Genomic DNA, 19,833 nt, shown 5'->3' with positions numbered 1-19,833 from the left:
GCAGTTTCATCAGTAACAGTCAAATTAACACTAACTCCTTGGAGTAAGGTTCAATTTGTTAACTTTAGTTAATGAATTAGGTCTCATGAACAACATTTTTAATTTATTAATCTGGGTTAATGTTGATTCATAAATTCAGTCTTTGTAATATTTGAACTAATGTTTATTTATACAACTTGGAATGTTAAAATCTTTTCAAAAGTTTAGGTCAGTACAATTTGCAAGTAAGTTTACAATACATTTATACAGTAATGATGCATTAAAGTTATCAAATGTAACATCGAAGATTTTTATAACATGAATTATATATATGAACTTGCTATTGCACAAATATTTAGTAACTATTTTAAACGCTGATATGTTTCTTGACCAGCAAATCAGCTTAGAATGATTTCTGAAGGATCATGTGACACTGAAAACTGGACCAATGGCTGCAATTCATCTTCACTACAGGAATAAATTGCATTTTAAAATATTAATTAAAATAGATACATCTAAATCATTATTTATAATTCTAATAGTTACTTTTTAACTTTTGTATCTTTTGAATTTAACAGTAAGTAATATTAATATTATTAATAATGCTGTAAAAGTATTGTAACTTCTTGTGAACTGCTTTATAAATGTTAACACAGCCCTAAAGTGCTAACTCTAAAGTGTTAGTGCTCATCAAGAGCGCTCGTCAAAGGGTTACAGTTGGTGAATCAGTGTTAAATTTGCCCCAGATACACCAACTGACACCTGTAGCCCTACACAATGTTCTTATACTCCCACACTAATTTCAATGTAGGTCACTAAAGTGCTGACTTGGTTCTTGAAACAGTGCGTTCCAGCAGCCAACACTAGCACAACCACAAGCATATGATAACATCTCCTGAGTCATTCTTAGAACATCACAAGCAGATTCGAAAATCAACAATGGTATGTTTAATGTTGTACGGCATAAGAACCAGTTGCAAAAATGTAAAATCTGCCATTTACTCAACCACATGTCATTTCAAACCTGAAACCTGTCTCCTGTCTTCTACTGTATAATAGGAGTCAGTTTGTTTGCCAAAACATTCCAGGGTCACATATATGTTGGCACACTGCCAGAGGCTATTAACGCCGACAGATAAGAGGACAAAAAATATATATAATTCTTATCTGTCGGCGTTAATAGCCTCTGGCAGTGTGCCAACAAATATGTGACCCTGGACCACAAAACCAGTCTTAAGTCGCTGGGGTATATTTGTAGCAATAGCCAAAAATACATTGTATGTGTCACGGTATGCTCCACGAAGGACTGCAGGAACCAACGGGTAGGTAGAAAACAAACTCTTTAATAACATTAAGACACGACAGCGACATGAGGAGAACTGAAGACTTATAAAGACCAGGAAACAAAAGAGCAAACGAGATAATTAACACAAAACAGGTGACAGGACTAAATGATGATTACTAATGAACTAAACCAGGGGCCAGTTGCATAAACTTAGCCACCAAGTTAAGACTTTGTCTTAAGAACTAGTTTGACCAACTAGCAGTTGCCAAGGGGAAATCAGTCTTACTTTTCCAATAAAAATAAGACCAATCTACCTTTTAATAACTGAATTTAAAAAGTTATGACCAGTCTTGAAGAAAAAAAATTAGATGACTAACTTTTTAAGACTAGTCTAAATGGTTTATGCAACTGGCCCCAGGACAGGAACTACCAAATAAGGTAAACACAGAACTGAACAGAAACTGACACGTAACAGTATGGGTCAAAATTATAGATTTTTCTTTTATGCCAAAAATCATCAGGAAATTGAGTAAAGATCATGTTCCATGAAGATATTTTGTAAATTTCCTACTGTAAATATATCAAAACTTAATTTTGGATTTTCAAATTGTTGTATCTCGGCCAAATATTGTCCAATCCTAACAAACCATAAATCAATTGAAAGCTTATTTATTCAGCTTTCAGATTATGTATACATCTCAATTTTGAAAAATTTACACTTATGACTGGTTTTGTGGTCCAGGGTCACATATTTTTGTTCTCCACAAAAGAAAATAAGACATATGGGTTTGGAACGACAAAGTAAATGATCACAGGATTGTAGGTTTTGCCCCCTTACTAGGGTTTCTCCAGCTCCCACACAAACATAAAAGTTACAGTCACCAGTTTTAAAGAACCGGGAAGCTGGACAGTAAAAAGACACATTTAAATGCGCTTTGCATTTAAATCATCATTTGCTCTACATCTATGAGACAATCCAGTCATAATAATACAGATAGACTCTACCCACACTAGACTGAAACGGCAATGAGGACAAACAGTAACTGTAATGACTGGGAATGTCTAATGCATGTCTAGTTTGAGGTTATGCGGCTTTTTGGTGTTATGCAAAAGAGCAGAGATTTATGTAAAGCTAGATTTTAATCATTAGGTTTTTTTGTATATTACCTATAGTGTAGAAAAATACAATTAAGTCGAAGAGAAAACCTTTTGGCCACTTTTTATTGACAGAGGCAGAATAGACAGGACACAGAAAAATATTGAGATGGGAGACTGAAACCTGCATCTCCTGCTTGAGCACCACAGCTCAATGTGTGTGGAGTACTAGGCCACAACTCTAACTGAACAACTGTATTCTGAAGTATATTACTGAACATTATTCTGACACCAGTTTTTTGTTTTTACATTCTCGGTTGTTTAAATTTTTTTAAAACAATAAATCAGTATTTACAAGATGTAAAATGAAAAAAAAAAAATAATAATAAAATAATCTGCAGAAACTGGTCCAAGCTGTTCATAAGAAAACTATAAAACCATAAGAAAAGGCAAATTTCTGAAGAAGTCTAAGAATGCTAATAAACAAACGAATGTTATACAGAGAAAAACAAACAACTAAAAATGTCTTGGCAATAATCAAACTGAATTGTTTTTGTAATACATGTATTTGTATGCATGTAACAAGCATGTGAAACAAATTACAGTAAGAAAAATCTAATGAAAATGTCTTGAGTGAATGAAGATGTTAAGAAATACATGCATGTGTTTGCATGTACAAAAGTAAGGAAACAAACATTGCACACATATCGCAAATCTTCTGAAATAGATCTACACTTTCATTTCTCTTATTCTCCAAAAAACACATTTATATAAGGAAGATGATGTCGTCGGCAACCATAACCTGGTTGTCATCCTGCATGCGGCTGAGGGCGGCACGGACCTCAGTTTCTTTAAACGGTGATGGGCAGCTCTTGTTGATGCCTTCCATCAGAGCGATCATGCCAACTGACTGAGCATGAGAAGAGCGGAACACCTCCAGCAATGCGGTTTTGAACTCCTTCAACCTAAAGCAAAAACACAAACGGTGCGTCAGACATACAGCATCCGAAACAATCAGCCATCCTGCCAGCGATGCAGTTTCTGTTTAAAACTTAATCAGAAACAGTACTTCAAAAGAATGAGATGACCCTTTAAAAAATGCTGAGTGTAGAGATAGCGAAAATCTCAGCAGACAAACCCTGAATGCTTACCTGCCATCAGACAACTCTGTGTGACCGTTCTGATCAGGAGTGTCCATTGGCTCCTCATCCTGCCTTGCAGGAGCGGGGGACTGAACTGAGAACAAAATAAATGATTAATCAATTGAATGTGCATTATGATAATTACAATTAAATTACAATGTAATTTATTGTAACGTTTTTTTAATTCGTTTTTTATATTTATTCTGATTACTTAAAAAGTATTTCTTAAAAAAAACAAGGATTTTTCAAAATAATTTAGAATTTCAATGTATCAATCAATGTTATCAATATAGTTTCATTTTAATATATATGTAAAAAAATAATTCAATCATCATGTTTCAATAATGATGTTGCACTTTTTAAAATCATTAAGAATCATTAAATCATTAGAATGTTTGTTGTTGGTTTAGTTTACTTTGTGGTACATCAGTCTCAGTATTAAAGTCATATGGGTCATATGGCTCGCTGCCCTGAGATGCTCTGCTCTCAGAATGGCGCCTCCTACAGGACAAAGAGGAGAAAACTCACTCAGAAAATTCAGCTTTTCCATCACAGGAATAAATTGCATTTAAAGATATTTAAAAACAGAATTTGTACTTAAAATTGTAATAAGATTTCAGAATATGAATTGTTTTTACTGTGTCTGTGGTCATATAAATGCAGCCTTGGTGACTTATTTCAAAAACATAAAAAAAAAAATCTTGCAGTCTCCAAACTTTTGAACAGTAGTGTATTTTCTAAAATTCATAAACAACGATTTTGCCAAGTTATTATGGAATAACACTAGACCTTTTTCTTTGTGTTCGAGGTGTGTCTTGTCCTTCATCTTCCTCCTCCTCCTCTGAGGCTGCATCTTGCTCTCCATTTCTAGAGCGTTTACGTTCCTTCTCCAAAACCTGAGGAATGGGGAATAAGTATTGAATATACTCATTTAATAGATAGGAAATTAACTTTAAGCACAACAAATCAATAAGTAGATCTATAAACTCTATGAATATCTATATCTTTAGAAAACACACAATTTCAAGCATAGATATTACTGAACTAATAAACAACTGTGACCAATGAGCTACAAAATAATCATACAGACCTTTTTGAAATAGGCAAACTGCACAAGCTCCACAGCAACTTCTGTGTCCACCAGTTCCACAACTTTGCTCATGCGAGCTTTGGCGTGAGCTGTAGAAAGACGGATCAAAGTCTCCAGGGTTCTAGCAGTGACCGGTGACGTCTGAGAACAAAACACAGCACTGATTCATCAAATTCGTTACCTGATAGCATAAGAACTTTTCCGACTATTTACCAATACCTGACCAGCAAACCAACTCATACGCTTGTTACAACTCATTACAATTGTTGCCTCATAAAGACTTGGAGATTGTAATACATGCTTTCATAACATCTCGCTTGGACTACTGTAATTCCCTTTATTGGGGACTGCCTCAATCGGCGATTTCTCGCTTACAAACTGTCCAGAATGCTGCAGCGAGGCTTCTTACTGGAACAAGAAAGAAGGATCACATTTCTCCAATCCTAGCATCTTTACATTGGCTTCCTGTAAAGTTCAGAATCGATTTTAAAATAGCTGTTTATGTGTACAAGGCGCTAGCGGGCCTTGCACCAAAATATATCAGTGACCTTCTGATTGCTTATTCTCCTCAAAGAGCTCTTAGGTCCAGTAATCAGTTTCTTTTAACGGTCCCACGTTGTCGCTGTAAAACCAAGGGTGGCCGGGCTTTTTCAGCTGCAGCCCCGAAACTTTGGAATAGTCTGCCTGTAAATGTGAGACTCACTCCTTCACTAGCTAGTTTTAAGTCTGCTCTTAAATCTTATTTGTTCTCCCTGGCTTTTGAATAATGCCTGCTTAAGGCTCTGTTTTTTTTTTTTTTGCTGTATTGTATTTGTATTTGTTGTACAGCACTTTGGTGCAACTCTGTTGCTTTTAAACGTGCTATAGAAATAAACTTTGACTTGACTACGCTTGTTGAGTTTGTAAATGCGGATTTATTTACCCGTGCAATGTCAGAGCCCAGCTGCTCCTGGCTGCGCAGTCGTGAGTACTCCTCTGCAATGTGATTGGCTGCATCTTGAGTCAGAACAGGAGAAAGAGCCTTGGCAACGTGGATGTACTTCCTCATGAACACTTTACTCACCACACGGTCCCTAAAAAGACCACAAAAAAAAAAGTTAAAAAGGTACAAAAAGTTCTGTTAATTACATAATCCTGAATATATCTTGGTTCAAACAAAAATAAAAACATAGGGTCCTGCTTGAAGCCATGTGGCAACACCATAAAGTAGTCACAATCTGATCTGAGTTTGTCATTGTCATTTGAATTAGAGAAGAAAGCACAGAAGGTAGAGTAAATGAAGTGGGCACTTCTCCTTACTTGAGTTTTTTGCTGCCATGGAGGAGTGGATTGTGTTTCTCATATACTTGTAGCTCCTCTTCATCCTCCTGAGTTACATCAGGGTCTTCAGTGGCCAGTGCATCGATTGCACCACCAAGAGCAAGAGCTGAAACACACAAACGTTAAAATACTTTGTTATTCCATCTTTCGGCAACTCCATTTGATGACACTAATTGCACAGAAATAGCACAAAATATCTAGTATAAAATATTCTCTGTATCAGCTTGTACCTGCTCCATCCTGCTCATGAGGATCTCTATATCGGTGTATGCGCAAGACGTGGTCAGAGATCTCACGGTCATGCTCTGGGTCCATCTGATCCAGCATGATGAAGAGCAAATCAAAACGAGACAGCAAGGAGTCCTGCAGACCGATGTTCTCCATGGGGGTCTTATACTGATCGTACTGCAGACGAAGAGAGAGAAACGATGAAAAGACGCAGGCTAATTCATAAGATATAATGTGAATTTTAAGGAAAAGACTGGTAATGACTCGTTTCTATTTGCATCAACTATTATCCAGATCCCTGTTCTATCATGTCTGATTGCCTGAACTCAACTGGATATTTATTAAGAATAACATTATGAAATGATGCAAGCCATTTTACACCGAGATTCACCAAATGAAGCACTTACTCGGCCATAGACGGGGTTGGCAGCTGCCAGGACGCTGCAGCGGGCGTTCAGTCGAGCGTGGATGCCAGCCTTGGCGATGGTGACGCGACCCTGTTCCATGACCTCATGGATAGCAGTGCGATCCATATCCGACATCTTGTCAAACTCATCAATGCAGACCACACCGCGATCCCCCAAAACCATGGCACCAGCCTCGAGACGTCGCTCACCTGAGAGACAGACACAACTTAATATTAACAGAATAATCAAAATAAGCAAAGTTGTTATTAATGAACCTATGGTTTCTTGTGCTGATGGAGCATGTGAAACGCAGTACCTGTCTCTTGGTCTGTGGTGACAGCTGCGGTCAGACCTACACCTGATGAGCCTCGGCCTGTGGTGGCAATGGCACGAGGAGCAGTGTGCAGAACATACCGGAGCAGCTGAGACTTGGCCACCGAGGGGTCACCTGAGAAATAGAGAGATTTATGCTGAATTTAAACGTGTTCATTTACTAAGCATTTAGTGTAAATTGATTATGTTTGAAGCTACAAATTAAGAGTATAATACCCTCAATAATATCTTATCAGAATAATATATTTTTGTTCAAATCCATACCACAGATTTTCCCCTTACAATCAGTACATACGAAATGATATTTACACTTGTCTAAATCCGTTATCATTTTAAAACCCAGTAAATGGATAAACAGTGCCATCTGCTGGGTCTGTAAAAAACAACACCCAAAATCATCATTAAGCCACTGAAAAGTTATTTTATCTCAAGTAGGGGTGTGCTCAAAATATCGATTCTTAGATACATACCGATATAATAAAAAAAGATACAGTATCGATATTCTAGCCCTTAGTATCGATACTCCGCCCAGCCATTAGGGGGCGCAGCGGCGCCCGCGAGTTTCAAAAAAACTCATGGAAAATGTTAAAGCAAGATGTAGCATTTAAAGGTGCCATATAGAATGAAAAGTCTTTACCCTGGCATATTTAAATAATAACAGTTCTGTACATGGAAATGACAGTGAGCCTCAAACACCATAGTTTCCTCCTTCATATGTAAATCTCGTGATTAAAAAAGACCACTGAAAAACAGGCGAATCAGAACATAACACCGAACCATCAGAAGCTCTGCAGGTATTGTAAATAAACAAGCGCGGACAACAGCGAAAATAACAAAATAAATGTTATGTTCCAGGCCGTGCAGGGGGTGTGAAGTGCAGGGATGGGTTGGTGTCTGTATTCAGAAAGGCACAGAAAGCAAATAACGCGAGCCACTAAAGGGACATGGTTAGCTCCTTGCTAGCTGTAGCCTGTTACAGTACATAAGATTTCACTCTCAGTAAGGAGAGATGAGGATGATGGCGAATGACTTACAGATCCTGAGCACCACTGACAAGCATCTGATCTTGTGAAATGTGTGGTAAGTACTGTTGCTCCATAATGTAAACATAGTTTGTGTGATCGCGTCTCTTGAAAGTGAACTATAACGCGATCGATGGATCGTTCAAAAGCAGTTTCAATGCCTCGCATATTAATAACGGCTCCCTGATGCCCGCGTTTTATATACAGTATAATTACCCGACGATATAACTGCGAGAGAAAGTATTTAAATATATATTTTCCTCCCTGTGCTTCCTTCTTGCTGATGAGCCGTACTGTGAAACAGCCAATCAGAGCAGAGCTCATTATTATTCATGACCCTGCCAAATAAGCCAATAACAGACCGTTTCATTCTAGGGAGAAATCCTAGGGTTGTAAATGGACATGTAAAATCGTTTCTGGAGATTTTTTGCCCTTACCTAAGCCACATACCTTCTGTGTAGATATCAGAGAACAATTTAAAATACTGTATCAATGCATTCTATGGCACCTTTAAGTGATTTCATAGTGAAATATGTTATGGCAGTACATGGTGTCACAAAAAAGAATTATAAGAAGATTTAATAAGAAGTTAAGAATAATAATAGGAAGATTTTGTGCTTGTGTGAGCTCAGACTGTACCCTTGGAAAGTTAAATGTTGACTTGTGGTAATTTCCAGATTAATACAATTTGTGTACAATTAATCAGAGCACTTAAAGTTGCAAATATTTAAGCAAAATGCACTTTGTTATAATGCACTTTTGTCTTCATTAAATTGAAGAAAAATGCAGAGTTCTGTTTGTTGAGTAAATGTGTTCAGCATTAACTAATTGGCTCTGGCCCATGTATTTTTATTGAATCGTATCGAATCGTGTCACATTGTATCAAATCGTATCGAGACAGCTCTGTATCGAGGTACGTATCGAATCGTGACCTGTGTATCGAGGTATGTATCGTATCGCCAGGTTCTCCAAGGTATACAGCCCTAATCTCAAGTCATTTTACTGCCCTTTTTAAAATGTTAAAAAAATTAATAAAATCAATCACTCTCTACAGAAAAGCCAAAAAAATGTACAAAAAAATAAAAATCAAGAAGGCTGCTAATAAGTAAATGTAAATTCTGTTATAATTCTATTTAAAAAATACATTTTAATTATTATTATTATTACTAGTATTACTAAGTAAATAATTATAATAATAATTTGACATTATTATATCACTACTACCATTTCTCTCACAGAGTATGAATAGAGCTTTTATATTTTAGGAAGGTGATTATCAAATTTAGGGGATCAAACAGTTTGAAACACCTGGGTTAGATCCTCAAAGTCATAACAACCTAAAGATTACTTATTAATTTTGATGTCATTAAAACTTTACAAGTAATTTTGATAGATATCTACACAAAATAGCACAAAAAAAATAGACAGGTTTCATCTAGGCCTATTTTTATAGTTACAAAAAAAAAATACTGTGGAGTTCTCAAACTAATTCCCAGCACAGAAGGCTATTTGTAAATATGAACTATTCATTTCACCCTAAATGTTTCTCATTATATTAAAATATTGCCTGTGCAAATCTAAGCAAGTAAATACCTATGAGAAGCACATTGATGTCTCCTCTAATGCGTGAGCCATTCTCCAAAACCTTCTCCACCCCTCCCAGAAGCATACACAGGATCGCCTTCTTTATGTATTCGTGACCATGAATACTGGGGGCTAGGGAGCGAGACAACTGATCAAACAAATTCTGCAGGAGTAGAAAGACAAATAAAGTGTTCATATTAAGAGAACAGAACTTCACAAAACCCTTGTGTCCAAATCTGTGATGCACTAGGCATGTGCACATGTGCAAGGTTACATGTCCAAATCCGAGACACATTCCATCCTCTTACCTTAGAGCGAGTTCTGCAGAAGCTCTTGATCTTGGCCACATCATCTGCAGAGAAGTAGTAAGAGACTTCTTTGCTCATCTGTTTGACATGGCAGGCAATCATGATGGTCCTGAACAAACACACAGGGGGAAAGAGACTTATCAAAGCTGTAGCAATTAATAATTATTAATAATATTATAGATATTTATGCATTTTAAATAACAATTCTACAATAAAACTGATTTTACACTGAAAATATTGCTTTACCTGAAGGTGCCCGAGGTGAATCCGCCCTTCTTGCCAGGCAGGCAGCGGTAGGTGCCGATCACCTGCGTACGGTCCCCTGGCTTTACAGCGTCCACCAAGTCGTTGTCCAGGATGATATCCACAGAGCGGGGCAGCTGACCGGCAGGGGCTTTCTCCGGCATCTCCTGCACTGTGATGGTCTGGTGGTCCTTATAGATGGACAGACCGAACTCGGTCTCCAGTGGATTGTTCTCCTCATCCTGAATGGATCAAATATAGAGAGTGAGAACATTAAAGAAAGCATTTATGAACCATCTAGACCAGGGATTATCAAACAGTGGTCCAGAAGGGTGCTACAGTAAAGTTCATAGGAAAAAATTGCTGTCTGTACAATATCACACTCGCTATTTTTTCTCACAGACTCTAAATACATATATATATAAATACATAGGTGACTATGTATTTTAGAAAGGGGTTCCTTGCAAGGTCATCATCAAAATGTTTGAAAACTTCTTGTCCTCATTATCTATGAGCTATTCCACTAATCCAAGTGGTCAGATGGGACAAAGTACCTTAGTGGGGTAAATGGCACTTGAAGGAAAGGCATCCAGAGAGGTCATATCAGTGTATTTGCGCTCCATGGTCTTCTTAGTGGCTGGACAGTAGTGCACACTGCGTACTACTTTGGGACGCACCAATGAGCCTGTGAATAGACGGAGAACATTTTATCAATGCACCATCCATGCAACATATGAACTCTTTAAGTACATAAATAAGGATGGACCTACATTTGGTGACTATGCCCTCCAAACACACCATGCTACCCAACAGGCGAGAGGTGAGGGTTCGAGGGGAGACGTGTTTGCTGCCAAAGCTGCCCTCCAGACCGATGAAGAACTCTTCGTGTTGCTTGGCATAAGTAGCATCTACTGAAGCCACCAGATCTTTCAGAGCACGCTGGAACGCCAGGAGCTCTTCAAAAGCATTATTCAGCAGCCTGAGCACCAGAGATCGTTCAATTCAATGAAAACATGCTCACAGTGTATGCATGTGTACACTACTGTAAAGTGTAAGTGAAAAATAAGGCTAAACATACTTGGCTGCTCGCTGTTCGTTGCGGCGGCGGAGGTCGTTGAGGTTCACAATGAGCCTGGATTTGTTTTCGCTGATCATCTGTCGTACTTTGCTCTGATAAATGCCCTGGTCTTGCTGGAAAACGGTAAAAACGCAAATACAGTTGTCAACAAACAAAAACCTTTATAAATAATGTACATTATGCTTCATACGAGTAGGCCTTTGTTCCTATAACTCACACGAACGTCTGTTGTTTAACAGTTAATTAACATATAATAAATGCTTTATACTTACATCATCGTCAAGAAAATCCAGATAATCCCTCTGCGCCTCCCTCATTTCCTGATCGTCCACAACTTCAACAGCCATTTTTTTATGAATAGCTTTTTAAAGCGTTGAGAAATGGGCAGTGCAGAACACCTCGTGTCGGACTCAACACTGTTGTGAGTCTTTTCGCGCCACCAGGCTTCTCGCGCTGTGGAATCCGAGTGCTGATTGGACGGCACACCGGTGACTCATCAACATATTCTGTCTCCTGTGTTGCGGCGTCCAATCAAATCCACAGAATTAAGATTCGCCCGGCCCACTTGAGTGTTTCGCGCGAAAAGAGTGGTGGTGCTGCGCATGCATTTGCGGAGGAGTTGTTGTAGCGATCTTGATGTTCGTTGCCGACAACAAATATGTCGATGCACTTTAAATGTAACCCCCCACTCTGACAGTATGTTTCAGTGGAAACATTAGTTCTGTTTAAGGCTATTTTGCATTTTAAAATACAGGCCCAAAAGTGTTATAGTTGCCACCATACATAGCAGTATAAAGCTTTCTAATTCAAAGCAGATGTTAAGCAGAACGACAGCTTCAATTAACGTTCAATTACACTTTATAGGAAAGATGCAATTAAATGAACGGTGACTATTCTACTTAACACTTTCTCTCCTGTAAATCTACAGTACTGCAAGGGTCCCCATTTTTTTCTGATTGCTGATAATAACTGATACGAATAGTACAATATTGTTCCAAAATGCTTGTAATTGTGTACATTTCCAGAACACGTGCAATATTTCTTCAATTTGATAAAGTCTAATGTAAGTAGGCCTAGAGACTTCAAGGTAAACATAAGCTATTGTATTATCAATGTTTAATGCCATCTATCGGCGAATATCTGTACAGTAATGTGCTGTCTATTTTGTATTTTTGAATTTTATAGCTTTTCATTTCAATCCAGCATGGGTTCTGTTGGACAATTCATTTTATTTTGAGAAAACGATTGTTCAGACGTCAAAATAATATTGGATTTTATAATAGATTTTATAATCATGCTACTGTACAATGTAGTGTTTTTGAAGTTATATCCTTTTTTCTTAGCCTTTATCATTTTGCTCATTAGAACAGTGAAGTGAGTGATGTCTGCGTGTGAACTGAACTGAGTCATTTGATTTATTTGTAACCCCGCCCAGACTCACGGAGCCAGCACAACAGGTCCCTCTGTGGACACTTTGACAGGCACGCACAGCGCAGTTGCCAAGGTAAAAATGCAAAAAGTCTGAGGACCAGATTCAGTTTTTGGGGGTCGATATGAAACCCCTTATATCTTTTAAAAAGTAACCGAGAAGAACGAAGAGTGATTTTGATCCGGTTCCGCACAGGTGAGGAGCTGCTAATATATTAGAAACAGTAACTAGCCTATTTACTCCCTTTTATTTCATTTCTTTCCACGCATAGGCTAGAGATAGTTTCCGGCGTTTTGAAAGTATGTTTTCTGGTGTATGACGTGTCACATATATTTGCTCTCTCTTTAACTGATCGTGCACGTTTAAAAGTATAATTGTCTTATGTTTTATTTTACGTGCTTATTATCTATAAATCTAAACAAGTTTTGCAAACTGGTTAAAAGCCTTGTCTGCTTTAACTGCAATAGATAGCCTAGTGAAGTAAGGTGTGGTAGCAGTAGATAATACTAAGGGTGTCATCAAAGAATGAAGATAATGGCTGTGTCTCAAAACATAGTGAGCTCCCTATCCAGACAGCATTTTCAGTGTTTTAGATAGAATGCTGGTTTGGAGCACAGTGTGAGTATACAATGATCAATTCAACCAGGCCAGTTATTAACTTATCAAGCATAAGAGGTTTAGTTCAGCAAGAATTGGCTCTTTGTCTGGCAGACTTATGAGTCATGCCATGCTGATTTGTCAATATAATTGATCCTGGTGCTTTTTTCTGCTTCTCGTTGCAGCTCATTTTTTCACACTGATCCAGAGTTTCACCATGTCAAGTGGAGTTTTGGCCCGTCTGAGTACGCTGACTTTGAGTATACAGCAGCTGGGTCAGTTACCACACTTGTCAAACTGGTTGCCCCGTCTACCTTTATGTCAAGCCACCGTACATGCCTCTGATGTGCCGAGCCTGTTTCGTGAGCCCTATATCTTGTCGGGTTATCGTCCGATGCATCAGGAATGGCGGAGCTACTTTTGTAGCCTCTTTCAATGCCACAATGAGTCGCTCAATGTATGGACACACCTGCTGGCAATCCCTGCCATTCTACTCCAGTTTTCTTTATTTGCAGGGACATGGGGGCTGACGCTCAACGTGGCGTCTTTGCCTCTGTTTTTGTACGTGTTGTCGTCACTTACCTACCTCAGTTTCAGCGTGGCCGCCCATCTTCTGCAGTCACAGTCTGAACTAGCTCATTACTCCCTTTTCTTCGTAGACTACGTTGGTGTAGCTATTTACCAGTATGGCTGCTCACTTGGCCACTATTTTTACTGTTCAGATCCAGTATGGAGGTACAGCCTAGTGGGTGTTATGTTTCTGCCTGGTGCCGCGGTCCTGGCCTGGTTGTCCTGCACCAGCTGCTGCTATGCCAAATTCCGTTACCGCCGTCCGTACCCACTCCGCCGGAAGATCTGCCAGATCGTTCCCACCAGCCTGGCGTACATGCTTGACATCAGCCCCGTAGCACACCGCCTGGCCACCAGATCTTGGGATGACCCAGTGTTGGTGTTTCATGCCCTGCAAGTGGTGTTTTTCATGTTAGCGGCTCTGTTTTTCTCTTGTCCTTTTCCTGAGTGCTTCTTTCCAGGGAGATGTGACATTGTGGGACACGGACATCAGATCTTCCATATCTTCCTGGCTATGTGTACTATGTGCCAGCTGGAAGCAATGTTTAGAGACTTTCTGGTGCATCGGCAGTCTGTTGTAGATGTGCATGGAGAACATTTCATTATGCTGGCTGGAGGATCATTCTTCTTGTTGGTGCTCTGCACTGTTCTGACTGCAGTTCTTATGAGAGGAGCTGTGCAAAGGCAACTGAAGAAAAAAGACTGAAAACTATTTTGTACCTAACCTACTAAGTAGTTATATACTGTAGTACCAAGAGGTATTTATTAATATAAGTTGTCAAATTAAAAATAATTTTATTTTAGTGCATTTATTATGAGAATTGCGATGGGAAGTCATTTTCTTTCTTTCATTTTTTTATTTTTATTTTAAAAGTCCCACAATCATATTTTTAAATCCCAGACATCAGTCTCAGGGAGGCAGTTTATATTTAAACTATGAAATTCTTTTACAAATCAAATCAAACACATACTAAATGGGTTTTTCCCACAAATGAATTCACTGCTGGGGATAATCTACCACTTAGCCGACATTCCTCTGAGATCCAGTATCGTATGGCTTTGCATAACTGGCCTGTTTACGTGAAACTGTTTGGAGTCTGGAAATGAGTTTTTCGAAGGCAAAAACATTCAAATTAAGGAGTAAAGCTGGATTTGGCCCAAATTAGAATGAGGGAGAGTTGGAGGGGTGAGGGATAAGGGAAACAAAGAGGCTACTTTAATTTTGCACCCAGCGTTGTCAGGCAACGGTGTTGTGGTGGAGGAACGGATCAACTCTTGTTTGCTTCTTGTTATCTTAAAGACCATTCAGACAGAATATACATACTGTGTTTATAAAATTGAAATACCATCTGCAGGCCTGAACAAAATTTTCCTGCTTAAATATTTTGTTGTCAGGGTGTGCTCTTCTATATACTGTGGGGTCTGAAGTCTAGAACCACACTGAAAATCTGGTAGTCCAAATCTGATTGAAACCTAGAGAAAAATAAAGTTTTAGATTTTTTAAAAATGTAAAACAACAAAACACTGTGATGTACAATGTTACACTGATAAAATAATTTGTATTTCTTTAAAAAAAATGTATTAACTAAGAACACTGAAAAATATAATCATTCTAGTTGTTTTCCTTGAACTGCACTGTAATTCTTCAAAACAAATGAACTTTTGAAATGTATTTATTTCCCCCTTTGATGTATGACGTACTGTATTTATTTAATAACAAATAATTTCTACCTCAGTTTAACCCTAGTGTTTTAACAAAAATGTGCTTTAGATATTGCTTTGCAATTTAATAAATGTTTACATTAAAATCCATGTAATAAAGCTTTGGTGAGTTTTGATTTTTTTAGCAGGTTGAATGAGACTTATTATTTGTAAGTAAAAAAGTTAAAATTCTTATTCTAAAAGTTTTCTAACAGTTTATCGTACATCCTTTGTCCAATAAGAGGCAGCAGTGTTCCATACATGAACTGGGACAAATTTTTGTTTTAATCAGGTATAGATATCATTCAAAACAGAACTAACCCTATATATATATATATATATATATATAATCTAAATAAAAATAGAGAAATTATACTTTATTATTAAAAATAAACATCTAAGCTAATTGAATAAGCAAGTATGCGAGTGAAGTGAATTGTATGGATTAGGCACTGGAGTGACAGGAATCCAGAATGAGGAAGTGTGACTTTGTCAAAGCTCTGTTGGATCAGTGTGTTCCTGCTGCCAGTAAAGACAAGATGATGATGGGTGATCTAGGATCGTATAACTGAGGTCAAAGGTAATTGGACATTCCCTTTAAGTCTTTTTAGCAAACTTAGAGAATGCGGCTGTTTGTAGATAATAGTTTATGAAAGCAGATGATCACACAGATGATGTACGATATCAGTGCATGAACATTCATTTGAAAGATCTCTATGTTTAAGGTAGCCTACATTTTACACTGTTTTTGGTATTATTCTTTAGTATTTCAACTTTTTCGCATTACTTTTCATCCGCTATTGTTTCTCTTTGCATTTTGAAATTAGTAATACAGTTAACATTGCAGTAACACCTGTCTGTGTTAACATGAAAGAGAGGTGTGACTTGTACAAGTACTCACCTGTGTAGTCACCGTGTTTGTGAGAACCGTAATAACTGCTTGCATTACATTCGCTTTCATACTTTTTTACTCATTGGCCCATCAACAATCTCATTGAGAATAGCAGCTGTTATTGATTTTACTTTTGTTCAGTTCTTACATTTCAGTCATTACAGAAACTTTATGAAAAGTGATGGCTCCTGTTGAGGAGGGTCTGGTCAGCTGGTTATCAGGTTGTTCTTCCTCCCTTCAGATTAGCATTGTTTCAGCACTCTTCATCATCATTTATATCACAGTCTACGGCCTTTGTACAAGCTGTTTCAGGTAAGTCTCTTATTTTCTCTTTTTCGTTTGTTCTTTTTTAAATATATTTACATTCATATTTAGGAATTTGGTCATTATCACATTTTGTGCTGATTCAAAACACACCCAGGAGAAGGGAGTGATTGTAACAGAATGTTGTGAGTAAATGGGTGGAATGTGCAATGACTGGTTCAGAAGCACAAGTCACCAAGTGCATGTCACGCAGCATGAATAACATTACTGTTTGTGTTATTGTAAGAAAAGCAGAGACCTGTTTGTCATCTCCGGTACCTTTGTGTTTATGTAAACCACAAAGATGGACTGATAACATCATGTTTGCATGCAGAGACCATGCAAAAAAATATCAGGAAAATAAACAGGATGCAAAGTGGATGTGTATCTGTAACGTTTGAAATAGTGACTTTTCTTCTTTTTTTTTGTCTCAAGTTTATCTGACAGTGTTTCACCCATGCATTTGCACAGACGAGAGAAAACAAATATTCCATCTACACCTCAACAAAACGTAAGAGACTGAGAAAACTCATACTCAGAATGCAATATATAAATTAGTATTAGTCTTGGTTGTTGCTTCAATGGCTTACTGTTCACTGTAAAAAATATACTGTAAACAAAAATTGCCAGGTTTCACTTGACAACATCTAAATTACTTGATTTATGTCAAAATGTTATTTAAAGAAATAATTCACCCCAAAAATGAAAATTTGCATTACATCACTTGTTCACCAATGGATCATCTGCAGTGAATGGGTGCCATCAGAATGAGAGTCCAAACAGCTGATAAAAACATCACAATAATCCACAAATAACTCACATGACTCCAGTCCATCAATAAAGTGATTTCACTTTAAACCATCACTTTTGACCAAAATAGCAGTCCATAATCCATAATAATGTTTGTACCAGTGACTGTGAACTCTTTTGGACTGTTTTCACTTGTAAATGATGCTTGATCTGTGCATATTTCTCGCCTGATTCAAACAAGACAACCTTTTCTGTGGAGAAAGCAATATTATGAATAGAGGACTTTCTAGCCAGAAGCTAATGATGTCTTAATGATGTATATGATTTGTGTATAACAAACATGCAGCTTGTGGATTACCTGCATTATTTGCTGCTTGTGGATTATTTTGATGTTTTTATTAGCTGTTTAAACTCCCATTCTGACGGCACCCATTCACTGCATTCACTGGCGAACTGCTGGATATATTGGAGGGCAAGAAATGTTTTTCTAATGTTCTAAATGTTTTTTAAACTTCTTTAATATGACCAAATCAACCTCACCTCATTAGATTACAGCAACAAAAATCATTTAAAAAATTTAATTGTGCAGAAATAATTCTTTATTTGACCATTAGCTTATACTGATTACAAAGCCAATGCTGAATAGTGCTTGGCCACTGATGACAATTTGCTTTAAGAAGAAGAAACTCACTTTTCCCTGCTATGCGAATAAATAAATATTTTCACAAACTAATGTCCTTATTGCAGAAACTACCTGAGTCCCAGAGTGTTGAATATATGCCAGATGCCAAGGATCTAACTGATCATATCTACTCACTCGTGGAGGCTGAACTGAATGAGGAAAATCCTTATGAGTGCATTAGTGAGCCTCCATTACAGCCTCCATCTGACAAAGCTGAAGGGGTGAATGAGTGCCCTTCCCCAGCAATGACAAAGCCTGATGATAATCACTCTGTCTCAGCCCTCAACAAACCAGTAAACAAGCAGGCAGTGGAGCAGCCTGATGCTTTACCTCAACATCTGACCGACTCAGAACAGACTGCTGTCTATGCTGCAGTGAACTGGAAAACCAAGAGTCAGAAGAACATAGTACCTCTGTTTGATACGGATACTGTGGTTTATATGAGTGATATTGCTAAGGAGGCTGTCCCTCCTATTCCAGACAAGCATTTCTAGTATGGCAGAAGGCCAACATTTTAATTTAAAATACATTATTTGTATTTATTCACATTTTGCAAGCCTTAAAATATACTTGCAACACATATAAACGTTGTTAAAAATAAATATTTTTGTATTTATTTGCTTTTGATCATGTGAACTAATAAATATGTCCATTCATTGCCATAACTTCATATAAAACTATAAAGGAAGCCAGCCATGTCTGGGTTATTGTAGGTCAGTGTGAGTCACATGACACAATGCTTCGAGTCAATACCCAGACTGGATTCAGAGACCGAAACCCTACATGCTTGTGCTGTCCAGACCTAAAATCCCCTTTGGAGGATGAAGTCCGTCGGGAGCACGGCCGCCGACAGAAGAAAGCTTATAATCCCCAGACATCATTACATGATGAACGCTCTCTTCTAAATGTCTGTTTGCAAATACACAATGCTGAATGTTTAGGAAATAGACCAAATGATGTAGGTGAAAGGAGACACATCAGTGGACTGCTCTGGAAACAGCAGAATGCTGTCTAAACTGGACAATTAACTTAGAATGACTTAAAATAATCAGTCTGTCTATTCACTCACATATATATTAATAAAAATTTAAATAAATATTATTGTGGAATACTTTTTATCATGTATATCACAGTAGTACGGAGCCCCTTAGAGCTCATGGTGGTGGAAAGATTTTTTGCGAGAGAACGCAAAAGATTTGAAAAATATTTTTTCCTCCCACCCAAAATTTTTTTCACCCACCCCGAAATCTTTCCACCACCATGAGCTCTAAGGGGCTCCGTACATTGGAAATAAAAGCAATATTTTGAACTATAACTGTGAAACTATTATTTGACTCATAATACATGATTTTATTTATGTTTCTATTTTTGTAAGAGATAAAAAAAAAAAAACATGATGAAACATACCAACATTAAAATAACCAATAATAACCAGTAGTAACCTAATTTATTACTTTTAAAATATATTAAAAAGTATATTAATAACTATTAATTAATAAGAATAACACTAGTGTGACCCTGGACCACAAAACTAGTCATAAGTAGCACGGGTATATTTGTAGCAATAGCTAACCATACATTGTATGGGTCAAAATTATAGATTTTAAATTTTATGCCAAAAATTATTAGGATAATAAAAAAAAAAGATCATGTTCCACGAAGATATTTTGTAAATTTTCTACAGTAAATATATCAAAACTTCATTTTTGATTAGTAATAGCCTATGCATTACTAAGAGCTTCATTTGGACAATTTAAAGGCTTTTTTTCACCCTCAGATTCCAGATTTTCAAATA

General features: G+C 37.4%; 3 protein-coding genes across 5 annotated transcripts; 2 read left to right on the top strand and 1 right to left on the bottom strand.

The window, feature by feature from the left end:
• Positions 1-2,458: 2,458 nt before the first annotated feature.
• Positions 2,459-11,557, bottom strand: LOC306843936 (DNA replication licensing factor MCM3-like). The gene is made up of 17 exons (XM_079375681.1): positions 11,387-11,557; positions 11,115-11,227; positions 10,807-11,015; positions 10,591-10,721; positions 10,040-10,278; positions 9,794-9,902; positions 9,495-9,648; positions 6,863-6,994; positions 6,547-6,755; positions 6,142-6,316; positions 5,891-6,017; positions 5,514-5,664; positions 4,592-4,732; positions 4,291-4,397; positions 3,917-4,002; positions 3,511-3,595; positions 2,459-3,324 (listed from the first exon to the last, which is right to left on the bottom strand). Exons 1-17 carry the CDS (start codon positions 11,459-11,461, stop codon positions 3,126-3,128), a joined length of 2,442 nt encoding a protein of 813 aa, XP_079231807.1. The 5' UTR covers positions 11,462-11,557; the 3' UTR covers positions 2,459-3,125.
• Positions 11,558-12,561: 1,004 nt separating this feature from the next.
• On the top strand, positions 12,562-15,525 carry paqr8 (progestin and adipoQ receptor family member VIII). The gene is made up of 2 exons (XM_079375696.1): positions 12,562-12,738; positions 13,326-15,525. The coding sequence occupies exon 2, from the start codon at positions 13,358-13,360 to the stop codon at positions 14,414-14,416; it is 1,059 nt and encodes a 352-aa protein (XP_079231822.1). The 5' UTR covers positions 12,562-12,738; positions 13,326-13,357; the 3' UTR covers positions 14,417-15,525.
• Positions 15,526-15,877: 352 nt separating this feature from the next.
• LOC306843949 (uncharacterized protein) lies at positions 15,878-19,127 on the top strand. 3 transcript variants are annotated; one of them, XR_013781882.1, is made up of 4 exons: positions 15,878-15,991; positions 16,545-16,615; positions 17,042-17,117; positions 18,104-19,127. XR_013781882.1 is itself a non-coding variant. In XM_079375698.1 (4 exons), the coding sequence occupies exons 2-4, from the start codon at positions 16,485-16,487 to the stop codon at positions 18,530-18,532; spliced, it is 636 nt and encodes a 211-aa protein (XP_079231824.1). In that variant the 5' UTR covers positions 15,911-15,991; positions 16,445-16,484; the 3' UTR covers positions 18,533-19,127. The 3 variants fall into 3 exon arrangements, 2 of the variants coding, with proteins under 2 accessions (XP_079231824.1, XP_079231825.1); XM_079375698.1 differs by having other exon boundaries at positions 15,911-15,991; positions 16,445-16,615; XM_079375699.1 differs by lacking the exon at positions 15,878-15,991 and having other exon boundaries at positions 16,359-16,615.
• The last annotated feature ends 706 nt before the right edge of the window (positions 19,128-19,833 follow it).

The sequence above is a fragment of the Barbus barbus genome (genome assembly GCF_936440315.1).
Source record: "Barbus barbus genome assembly, chromosome: 24".
Classification (NCBI taxonomy): Eukaryota; Metazoa; Chordata; class Actinopteri; order Cypriniformes; family Cyprinidae; genus Barbus; species Barbus barbus.
This window is presented reverse-complemented; position numbering and strand designations above follow the sequence as displayed.